Below are 12,606 nucleotides of genomic sequence, written 5' to 3'. Positions count from 1 at the left end.
CCCCCCCCAGAATGTCCTGCAGCCGCTCCGAGACATCCTTGACCCTTGCACCAGGGAGGCAACATACCATCCTGGAGTCTCGATTGCGTCCACAGAACCACCTGTCTATTCCCCTTACGATCGAGTCCCCTATCACTATAGCCCTGCCATTTTCTTCCTGCCCTGCTGTGCAGCAGAGCCAGCCACGGTGCCATGAACCTGGCTGCTGCTGCCTTCCCCTGGTGAGCCATCTTCCTCAACAGTATCCAAAGCGGTATATCTGTTTTGCAGGGAGATGACCGCAGGGGACACCTGCACTGCCTTCCTACTCTTGCTCTTTCTTTTGGTCACTCATTTTCTATCTCCCTCAGTAACCTTCACCTGCGGTGTGACCAACTCGCTAAACGTGCTATCCACGACCTCCTCAGCATCGCGGATGCTCCAAAGTGAGTCCATCCGCAGCTCTAGAGCCGTCAAGCGGTCTAACAAGAGCTGCAACTGAACACACTTCTTGCACGTGAAGGAGCCAGGGACAGTGGACGTGTCCCTGAGCTCCCACATCGCACACGAGGAGCATGACACAGGTCTGGGATCTCCTGCCATGTCTTAAACCCTTGGTAAACTTAAACAACTACAATTTCAAAATAAAAATAAGTAAATTAGACAATGAAAAGAAAAAGAGAGACTACTTACCAGTCACTTACCAGGGTTAAAGAGCACCTCCTCACACTCTGCACCGAATTACCTCACTGCACCAAATTACCAAGTTTCAATCTCCCACTCTGGATGAGTCTCACTCTGGATGAGTCTCCTGGAAAAGTGCTCGCTTACTTTGTGCGCTGTCTCTGTCTTTTATACAGACCTCAGCTAACCGATGACTCAAAAAAAACCTTAACTTCAAAGAGAAGAATACAATGTGCCCCTAAACAGGCCTCAACAGGCCTCAGGTGATTGCCAGATAACTGCCTCTCAGCAATTAGGGTGGGGGCAGCTTCAACCAATCAGACACTAAGCTCCACACTGCACTTTTAACTGAAAAACAGCAGAATTAGATTTTCCACTTACCTTTGCTGATTTACCTCACTGCACCAAATTACCAAGTTTCAATCCTCCCTCTGTATGAGTCTCCCTCCGGATGAGTCTCCTGGAAAGTGCTCGCTTACTTTGTGCGCAGTCTCTCTGTCTTTTATACAGACCTCAGCTAACCGATGACTCAAAAAAAACCTTTATATATTGAAAATAATCTCCTCCTATCTTCCTTTATATTACTAGCTAGCTTGCACTCATACTTCATCTTCTCCCCCCTTATTGCTTTTTTAGTTGTCCTCTGCTCGCTTTTAAATGATTCCCAATCCTCCGGCTTCGCACTAATCCTTACCACTTTGTATGCTTTTTCCTTAGCCTTTATGCTGTCCTTGACATCCCTCATCAGCCATGGATGCCTTGTCCTCCCCTTAGCATGTTTCCTCCTCCTTGGGATGAATTTCTGTTGTGCCTCCCTAATAACCCCCCAAAAACCCTGCCATTGCTGTTCCACTCTCTTCCCTGCGGCTCCTTTTCCAATCAACTCTGGCCAGCTCCTCCCTCATGTCTTTGCAGTTACCCTTATTTAATTGTAATACTGTTACATCTGATTACATCTTCTCCCTCTCAAACTGCAGGGTAAATTCTATCATATTGTCGTCATTGCTCCCCAAGGGTTCCTTCACCTTAAGTTCCCTAATCAAATCTGCCTCATTCCACATCACCAAATCCAGAATTGCCTGTTCCCTAGTGGGCTCCATCACAAGCTGCTCCAAAAAAACATCTCTTAGACATTCCACAAATTCCATTTCTCGGGATCCCCTATCAAACCTGATTTTCCCAGTCCACCTGCATATTGAAGTCCCCCCGATTATTGTAATGTTGCCTTTCTTACTTACCTTTTCTATCTCCTGATTTATGTTCTGCCCCACATCCTGACTACTGCTCCGAGGCCTGTACATAACTCCCATCAGGGTCTTTTTACCTTTGCGATTCCTCAACTCTACCCACAGAGATTCTATGCCTTCCGATCCTATATCGCTCCTTGCTATCGATTTAACGTCATTCCTTACTAACAATGCAACCCCACCCCCTTTTCCCATCTGCCTGTCCTTTCAATAGGACATGTATCCTTGGATATTTAGATCCCAGCCCTGATCCCCTTGCAGCCACGTCTCTATGATGCCCATAACATTGTATCGGCCAATTTCAATGTGCGCAACAAGCTCATTTACCTTGTTCCGTGTACTGCGCGCATTTAGGTACAACACCCTCAATCCTGCATTGGCCACCTTCCTTTTCACACTTTCCTCAGTTACTGTACCCTGTACTGTGGCCCTTTTTGATTTTTGACTATGGCTTCTCTGCCTTACACTTTCCGTCTTACTGCTTTTTGTTTCTGGCCCCGTTTTACTTCTCTCCAACTTCCTACATTGGATCCCATCCCCCTGCCACATTAGTTTAAACCATCCCCAACAGCTCGAGCAAACATCCTCTCCCAGGACATCGGTTCCAGTCCTGCCCAGGTGCAGACCGTCCGGTTTGTACTGGTCCCACCTCCCCCAGAACCGGTTCCAATGCCCCAGGAATTTGAATCCTTCACTCTTGCACCATCTCTCGAGTCACGCATTCATCCTATCTATCCTGACATTCCTACACTGACTAGTTCGTGGCACTGGTACGAAGCCTGAGATTAATACCTTTGAGGTCCTACTTTTTAGTTTAACTCCTAACTCCTTGAATTCAGCTTGTAGGACCTCATCCCGTGTTTTACTTATATTGTTGGTGCCTATGTGCACCACAACAGCTGGCTGTTCACCCTTCTCTCCCCCCCCCCCCCCCAGGGAGAACTAACTGGGAGTGAGTTAAAGTTGCTCTTTTTAAATTGGCCTGAGTTGACTCCCCCCCCCCCCCCCCCCCACCTGCTTTTAGATCAAAGTAGCTTAAGGTGACTGACACTTAACTGCCAACCAGTATGTGAGTGGGTGGGGCAGCCCCTTGTTAACCTTCACCACACAATTCTAGATTAATTTAAATTCCTGAAATTTGGTCCCCAACTCCAAATCATCGATGGAAATTGTAAAAAATTGAGGTCCAAACACTGAGGCACACCACTAGCCACTGATCGCCAACTACAAAAACACCCATTTATCCTCACTCTTTGCTTTCTGTTAGTTAATCAATCCTCGATCCATGCAAATACATTACCCGTAACGCCGACTCAACAGGCTACTCAATCATAACGCTGAATGCAGATAGAATGGTGACTATAAACTGTGATGATCCAGCAAAGCCTAGAACGGTACAATTGAATTGAAAAATTGCAGTACAGCTAAACGTGAAAATCCTAGAGAGGGTAGAGTCAGTTTACTCACACAGAGAGTGGGTAGAACATGGAATGTGTTTTCTGTGTTCAATCAGAACAAACAATTATTATAAGTAATTATAATCAGTTCAACAGGAGATGTTTCAAAATAATTGGAGACAGCAGAAAATGGGATTAGATTGGGTGAAATGTTGAAGGTTCAATAAATTGGTATTTATGATTTGGAGTTTATGGGGATGATTGCAGTTAGACTGGGTGGGATATTAAAGGATGGGGGAGTGAGGGAGAATAGGATTAGACTGTCTTTGAGAATAACTGCCCTGGATCTGGGGTTGGAATCCCCCCCCCCCCCCCCCCCTCCCCTCCCGGGGTCAGTGGTGTTGGGTTTCCACATCCCTCAGGTCAGGAATAGAATCCCTACTCCAGGATGGGGCAGTGAATCGGATTTGCCTTCTCCAGATCCTTTCCCTTCTGAGAGTTAGGCTGGCTTTGGACCCTACCGTGGAGAAAATACAAAGATAAAATGTCACAATATCCAGACTAACGGGGGCTACTGGAAACTCTGTTCACCTCCATAAGCCAGTGCTGTTCAATCTGATCTTCTCTCCACAGATTCAGCCTGACTTGTTGAGTATTTCAGCATCTTCTGCTGACGTTTCAGATATAACGTGGTCACTAACTTGTCATCTCCAGATTCTACGAAACTCTTCAAAGGAGAACGTACATCACACCCACGTCCTACCTAGAATTGATTAAAATATTCAAAACCCTGTTGGAAAAGAAAAGACTCGAGTTGTTGACCAATAAGAACAGATACACAGTCGGGCTGGAAAAGTTGGATTTTGCAGCATCTCAGGTACGCTTTTGTGAAATGTGTTTCGATGTTTTACTGATCCTTGGACCATGAAGAAAACATTCGGAATTTCACCATGCAATCAGTCTATTTGGTTCCCAATCATTCTGTGACACACGTGGAAAACGTACCCAAGATATGTGCAGGCAAAGATGACTCCTTTAATCCCCAGCAGATAATTTCTACATCTATCCACGTGCTCACTCTGAATTTTCTCAGAGGCTATCCCAATGGGTCACTGGTGGTGAAATTGTAGTGACCTGGTTTACCTGGTGCAGTGTATTGTCTGCTGTTTGATCGGGAAAACAGCTGAGGAAAATTGTGTGCAACTTAGTTGTGAAGGAGTGCAGGTCTGATTGATTTGTATTCACTATCTCTCAGCCCTGGTGAAGAGCTTTAGCCATATCCATGTTTAAAATATAAATCCACTCACTCAAGCCAATGAGAAAATAATTTACGATGGGGAATTATTTAGAGTCTAAGAGTTTAGGGGACAGTTCCTTTTTTACCCAGAGGCAGTGGCAGGGCTCAAATTTTAGATCTGTCAGCAGGATATTAAAATTGTACAAATATGTAATGTTGACCCATTAAGGTTCAGACACATCCCTACAATTGAAGAGGTAAAGAATATCAAAAGAAATTGCATTTAATGTCCGATCACAATGAAATGTCTCAGAGTGCTTGTGCGAGAAATTATCCTGAGGTGCACTGGCTTTGAAATGTGAGCAGACCTGACAGCATTCACCTGCTCGCTGAGGTTTCCCGTGGTTGGGGTATTGAGCCAGTCAAGTTAAACCCCACAAAAAGCATTGAGATAAATGGCCAGTGGATTTCATTTAGTTTATGTAAATTTCAGATCTGTTTATATATTTATCAACATGAATGATGTCAGTCCAAAAACTGGGAATTTTTCAAATTGAGCGATATTAACATTGCAGGGGTCAATGTAACATTGGACAGAGGAGGAGTAGTTATTAAAAGCCTCGGTTAAGTGTTACATCACCCTGGGCTAGCGCACGGTCAATTCGAGCCCCATAGGCTCCGGAGTCACAACACAATTGAAGTAACCAATAATGTATATAAAAATTCCCAAAGTCTTTGGCCCTTGGCTGCCCAATAATTACAGTCACCAGATTTGTTAATTGAAGCACAATTACTGTATATTTGTAGCAAGATTAATGATGAAATTTGCAGCAGATACATTTGGTTGAATATTAATTACCAAATGCCTACTGTAACTTGCCTCCCCATCAAGGGGGGGGGGGGGGGGAGGAGGACTGTAAAGAGAAAAGAATCTTTGCTTCAGATGATGTGTCCCCGCAGGCTTTCTCCACAGTAGCTTGGGAATCACAGTCCTTGTTTCACAGCCTGTACTCCCAGTTTTCCTGGTGAGCCGGAGACCTGTTTTATCAAGGTTTGCTCCCAGTTCATGGCCTGCCCTCGGGCCCCGTTTTCAAGTAGCCAACACCCACAGGCTAATTGGATCTTTTTTGAAGAAGCTTAGCAGCTATTGTCTGGAGAGCATTTTGCTGGATCTTTCACCACCGCTGCCAGACCCAAATAGAAACTAAAATGGAACATCGTGGCTCTGTGAAACATTCCAGTGGGATAATATCTAATCACCACCTCATAGAATCATAGAATTTACAGTGCAGAAGGAGGCCATTCGGCCCATCGAGTGCACCGGCTCTTGGAAAGAACACCCTACTTAGCCCACGCCGTCACCCCATCCCCGCAACCCAGTAACCCCAGCTAACTTTTTTTTGGACAGTCATGGCCAATTCACCTAACCTGCAAATCTTTAGACTCCACCTGTTACTGGGCAGAGCACAACATTCTGGGCTCATTCATTGGCCACCAGCCAAATCAATCAGACGGAGTCCCAGCCAATCTCACTCATTGGTGTCGGTCCACAATTTAAATCAGCACAGCCTTCTAGATCATTCCATTTGAATTAAAGGTACAGACCATGGCTCTCTTCTGCTTGAAGTAAAAATACAGGCTGCCTTAAAGACATGTCCATAAATCACCCACAGATCAAACATGTAACAGCAAAAATAAAAGATAGGGAAAAGAAGGCAATATACATGGAAGAAACAAGAAGGAACATGAACTGTTCCACAGTTACAGTTAAAAATATTACTATTACAGTAATATTTTTTTAAATTCTGATCAGGGGGTGGGGTGGGGGGCTGCGACATTTGCCAAAGGGACATCTCAATCCATCAGGGGCTCACTTGCTTCCCGGTGCTGACTGCCTTGGCGACAGCTCTCTGGCCCCACCGACCAGGTCCACACATCCACTACTCTCTGTGTAAAGAACCTACCTCTGACATCTCCCCTACACCTTCCTCCAGTCGCCTTAAAATTATGTCCCCCTCGTGACAGCCATTTCCGCCCTGGGGCGGAAATCACCTTGTACACCTCTATCAAGTCACCTTTCTTCTTTCTTTGCACCAGTGAAAAAAGCCCTAGTTCTCTCAACCTTTCTTCATAAGACATGCCCTCCAGTCCAGGCAGTATTCTGGTAAATCCCCTCTGCACCCTCTCCCAAACATCCACATCCTTCCTGTAATGAGGCGACCAGAACTGGACACAATATTCCAAGTGTGGTCTAACCAGGCTTTTATAAAGCTGCAGAAAGGCTCGCGACTCTTAAACTCAATCCCCCTGTTAATGAAAGCCAACACACCATATGCCTTCTTAACAACCCGATCAACCTGGGTGGCAACTTTGAGGGATCTATGTACGTGGACCCCAAGATCCCTCTGTTCCTCCACACTTCCAAGAAGCCTTTAACCCTGTATTCAGCATTCAAATTCAACCTTAATAAATTAATCCCTTAACATTTTTCTAGGTTGAACTCCATCTGCCATTTCTCAGCCCAGCTCTGCATCCTGTCAATGTCCTGTTGTAACCTGCAACAGCCCTCGACACTATCTACAAATCCCTTGCCGCCTAACTTTCTGAATGAACCTACCATGGGAAACCTTATCAAATGCTTTACTGAAATCCATATATACCACATCCACAGCCCGACCTTCATCAATGTGTCTTGTCACATCCTCAAACAATTCAATAAGGTTTGTGAGGCATGACCTGCTCCTCACAAAGCCATGCTGACTATCTTTAATCAAACTATGTTTTTCTAAATAATCATAAATCCTATCTCTCTAAGAATCCTTTCCAATATTTTGCTCACCACAGATGTAAGACTGACTGGTCTGTAATTCCCAGGGATTTCCCTATTCCCTTTCTTGAACAGGGGAACAATATTCGCCTCTCTCCAATCATCACTACTACAATGGAGAGTAAGGACACAAAGATCATCACCAACGGCGCAGCAATCTCCTCCCTCATTTCGCGTGGTAACCTTGAGTATATCCCATCAGGCCCAGGGGACTTATCTATGCTGATGCTTTTCAGAATTTCCAGCACATTCTCCTTAACATAAACCCGTTGGAGTCTATTAACCTCATTCACGCTGTTCTCATGAGCAACAAGGTCCCTCTCTCCAGTGAATACTGAATAAAAATATTTACTTAGGGCCTCCCCTATCTCCTCAGACTCCAGGCACAAGTTCCCTCCAGTATCCCTGATTGGCCCTACACTCACTCTGATCATCCTCTTATTTCTTACATAAGTGTTGAATGCCTTGGGGTTTTCCCTAATCCTTCGCACCAGGGCTTTTTCATGCCCCCTTCTAGCTCTCCTAAGTCCATTTTTGAGTTCCTTCCTGGCTACCTTGTAACCCACTAGAGCCGTGTCAGATCCTTGCTTCCCAAACCTTACATAAACTTCCTTCTTTCTCTTGACTAGAAGCTCCGATTCTCTTGTCATCCAAGGTTCCTTCACCTTACCATTCCATAACAAATGAGGGATCACACATGGTGACAATCATAACGGGTAATTGGAGTAAGGAGAGAGAGACTAATAAAACGAGATATTAACCAAAGATAATAACAGATACTATGCTTGCATCCCCAGGATTAGATGGAAAACAGAAAACACAGGCCTACATTTGTCTTTACCAATCTCTTTCTCTTCACATATCTGTGGAAACTCTTAGTGTCAATCTTTATGTTCCCTGCAAGCTTCCTTTTGTACTGTACTTTCCCCTTCTTAATCAATCCCTTTGCCCTTCTTTGCTGAATTCTAAACTGCTCCCAATCCTCAGATCTATTATTTTTCTTGGCCAATCTGTATGCTTCTTCCTTGGATCGGATACTATTTCTAACTTCCTTTGTAAGCCATGGATTGGTTCTCTTACCCCTTTTGCTTTTATGCCAGACAGGAATGAACAGTTGTTGTCGTTCATCCAAGCGTTCCTTGAATATTTGCCATTGTCTATCCACTGTCATCCCTTTAAGTAACTCTCCCCAATCTATCAAGGCCAACTCACGCCAACCCCAAGATCTCTCTGTTCCTCCACATTCCTCAGAACCCTGCCGTTGACCCTGTAATCTGCATTCAAATATTTTCTACCAAAATGAATCACCTCGCACTTATCAGTGTTAAACTCCAGCTGCCATTTTGCGGCCCAGCTCTGCATCCTATCAATGTGTCTTTGCAGCCTACAACAGCCCTCCACCTCATCCACTACTCCACCAATCTTGGTGTCATCATCAAATTTACTGACCCACCCTTCAGCCCCCTCCTCCAAGTCATTGATAACAATTACAAATAGCAGAGGACCCAGCACTGATCCCTCTGGTACACCGCTGGGAACTGGTCTCCAGTCTGAAAATTTTACATCCACCACCACCCTCTGTCTTCTATGTGATAGCCAGTTACTTATCCAATTGGCCAAATTTCCCTCTATCCCACACCTCCTTACTTTCTTCATGAGCCGACCATGGGTTCTGGCAATGCTGACCTTACGGACTGGCTAAGGCTCATAACTATTAGCTTTACTTCCTCCCTCTCATCTTGGCTGTACAAAACCTTTTGTTGGCGCACCTCCTCAAAGAAGCTGTGCGGGTCTGCGGTGGGCTGGAATGGAATAATTTTCATGCAAGCGTCTCTTAATTGGGTTATGGATAATGGGGTGGTCATAGAATCATAGAATTTACAGTGCAGAAGGAGGCCATTCGGCCCATCGAGTCTGCACCGGCTCTTGGAAAGAGCACCTTACCCAAGCCCACAGCTCCACCCTATCCCCATAACCCCACCCAACACTAAGGGCAATTTTGGACACTAAGGGGCAATTTAGCGTGACCAATCCACCTAACCTGCAGATCTTTGCACTGTGCAAGGAAACCAGAGCCCCCGGAGGAAACCCATGTACAAGCGGGGAGAATGTGCAGACTCCGCACAGACGGCGACACAAGCCTGGAATCGAACCTGGGACCCTGGAGCTGTGAAGCAATTGTGCTAACTACTATGCTACTGTGCTGCCCAGGTGTAAACGTTATCAGGCTCCTCCTGATCCGATGACCTGCGTTCTGTGGTAACCGGATTAATGGGGGTCGAATTGTGAGTGGGGGTGTGTGCTGCCTGTGCAGTCGGTACTGCATGGGGTTCCGATTTTGAATTCCCGTGTCCTCTACATATTTTTGGGCGCTTTTGTTTAACTCTTGCCAAACGGGAGCATCTTACTCATCTGAATCCTGCCCGAAAATGTACCTGAAGCCATTCTGTACTGAAAGTAACAACTAACTTTTCTATCTTCTGTCGGCTTTTAGCATGTTCAACGGTTCTCTGCCTCTGTTCCTTAGTGCAGTTGTGAAGCGCTCTCAAAGCTGCTTTTAAATCTGCGCATTTGCTGGTTAGCTGAGCGACCTGTTGTTCTGTTTCCTCTCTTACCAGGACTGCATGCTGTGTATCTTGGTAGGCTTTATCGTACTGGGTCTGGAAGCTACTCAGGTGAACTAGACAAGATTGATATGTGCGCGTTTTACATCCGCCGTTTCCTTATCCTTAGTTGCTAACTGTTCCCGGAGTTGCTCAATTATCTTCTCGCTTTCGTTACTGTTTCCCTCGTCCTTTTCTTCCTTCTCAATTAGCTGCTTCCGGAGCATCTTCACGACCTCCTCTGTGCCTCACAGCTGTGCCAAAGAGGACACTATTGCCATCAGCTTTCTGACTTTCCCTACGTTTTTCTTGTGGACCTCGCTTAGGTTCTCCCACCAAATCTGTCCTATATTTCCTGGACCTGACTCATCATTAGCACAAAAAGTCGACCAAAGGGGCCATCCTTTCCCCTTTCAGTATTTCCTTAACTCTTCCTCCCATATGGGGCATTGCTCTGCTCTGTTGGTCGCTGCGACCTCGGGTTCCTGTGGATTCATCATTCTTTCCATTGCTTTAGTGGCCATTATTTTCTCTTATCTCTTTCTCTACTTTGAATTTGGGACAGGGGAATAAGGCTGCGATTTGAACAGCGGGTATGGCTTAAGCTATTTTATGGCTCACATCGCTCAATAGTTGTACACAATTCTAATGGGTTTATCTTACTCTTCCTGTTAGGTACGCATGCGGATTAGTACACACTTCCGAAATTCGGTTATTTGGTCGATATGGGACTTGCACTTGTGGTTCTTTCTCTTTCTCACAATTGGATTCAAAGTTTGTGGGATCTCTCGGAGTGACAAAGTCACTTCTAATCGAGCCCGACCAGAGTCGCCAATAATGTTGCTCTATTTATTTATCTCGGTGAACCACACGCCTTTCCCTTATATCGATCAAATGACCACACAACCAGTGAATTAGTTCAAAAGATGGTTTATGTACATACACAAGAGTTATTTCAACATGCAAACACAGCATCTACTACGAGTTAAACTACACCTATCAGCTACAATAACCTATACTTAACTTCAGGGTGATTGGCACTGTGCAAATGGATAAAGGCCTTTATCTGGATTTCACATGGCTGGTTCGAAGAAAGTGGCTCTGTCTCTGCTGGGCTCATCCGTCAGGTAGCGATCGTTGATCTTGAACTTAGCTGGCTGTTCCTGCTGCAATTGGGTAGGCACAGGCCGGATTGAAAAGAGACAGAACACATGACTGCGCTCTCTCGGGATAAAACCCCCTGGGATTTTGCGCTCTTTGGGGCGGTCCTTAACCTTGGACTCAATAGTTCGACAGGGCTCTGATCACTCTCTTCGATTTCAGCCAATAAAGGGGCGGCTGCTTTGGTAGCTGGGCAGATCCTTAGCGGTCATTGACCTTGGCAGTTGTGCTCTCTGAGTAAGGGGAGTGGCGCCGATCAGTCTGGCTGCTCGATTGGAGTTCTATTGTCCTGGGGAAATGGGCCATTGAAATGTAAACAAGCGGGGGTTTCGGTCAGATCTGGTTACCTGTGTTTTAGATACATATCGTCTGTGTATCTCTCTGAGTCCTGGGTTGGCCATAATTACCATGGTCCTTTGCAGGTGGCCATCTTAGATGGCTACCCAGGGATGGCAGGACTGTCATATGAGGAGAGATTGACTAAGTTGGGATTGTTCTCGCTGGAGTTCAGAAGAATGAGGGCGAATCTCATAGAGACTTACAAAATTCTAACAGGACTAGGCAGGGTAGATGCAGGGAAGATGTTACCAATGATGGGTGTCCAGAACCAGGGTTCACAACCTGAGGATTCAGGGTAAACCATTTCGGACAGAGATAAGGAGACATTTCTTCACACAAAGAGTGGTGAGCCTGTGGAATTCATGACCACAGGAAGTAGTTGATGCTAAAACTTTGAATATATTCAAGAGGTGGCTGGGTATAGCACATGGGGAAAATGAGATTAAAGGCTATGGGGAGAAAGCAGGATTAGGCTATTGAGTTGGATGATCAGCCATGATCGTGATGAATGGCGGAGCAGGCTCGAAGGGCCAAAAGGCCTTCTGCTCCTATCTTCTAATCCAGCCCATTGTGTTTAGATTTAGGTAAGCAGGTCATGGGATAAATATGATGTATTTAATGGGAGTAGCCAGGTATGTCTGTAGGTTTGTAGTTTGATATAGGTTGGTGAGTCTGCTCGGAGTTTTCAGTTGAGCAGCACACCAAGATTGGTGGAGCAGTGGATAATGTGGAGGGCTGTTGTCGGATGCAAAGAGACATTGATAGGATGCAGAGCTGGGCCGAAAAATGGCAGATGGGGTTTAACCCTGATAAGTGCGAGGTGATTCATTTTGGTAGAAAATATTTGAATGCGGATTACAGGGTCAACGGCAGGGTTCTGAGGAATGTGTAGGAACAGGGAGATCTTGGGGTTCATGTCTACAGATCTCTGAAGGTTGCCACTCAAGTGGATAGAGCTGTGAAAAAGGCCTATAGTGTGTTAGCGTTTATTAACAATGGGCTTGAGTTTAAGAGCCGCGGGGTTATGCTGCAACTGTACATGACCCTGGTGAGACCACATTTGGAATATAGTGTGCAGTTCTGGTCACCTCACTATAGGAAGGATGTGGAAGCATTGGAAAGTGTACAAAGG

At 45.5% G+C, this 12,606-nt stretch overlaps 1 protein-coding gene across 1 annotated transcript in view; it reads left to right on the top strand.

Annotated features, from left to right (window-relative positions):
- Positions 1 to 12,606, top strand: part of LOC119973221 (dynein heavy chain 3, axonemal-like) — a 714,697-nt gene that overhangs the window by 468,401 nt on the left and 233,690 nt on the right. The window contains exon 43 of the mRNA XM_038810887.1: positions 4,022 to 4,184. Coding sequence (XP_038666815.1) covers positions 4,022 to 4,184 — 163 coding nt within the window. The remainder of the gene's footprint in view (positions 1 to 4,021; positions 4,185 to 12,606) is intronic.

Source organism: Scyliorhinus canicula, chromosome 11 (genome assembly GCF_902713615.1).
Source record: "Scyliorhinus canicula chromosome 11, sScyCan1.1, whole genome shotgun sequence".
Classification (NCBI taxonomy): Eukaryota; Metazoa; Chordata; class Chondrichthyes; order Carcharhiniformes; family Scyliorhinidae; genus Scyliorhinus; species Scyliorhinus canicula.
The sequence above is the reverse complement of the archived record's forward strand: the minus strand, read 5'-3'. Positions and strand labels throughout refer to the sequence as shown.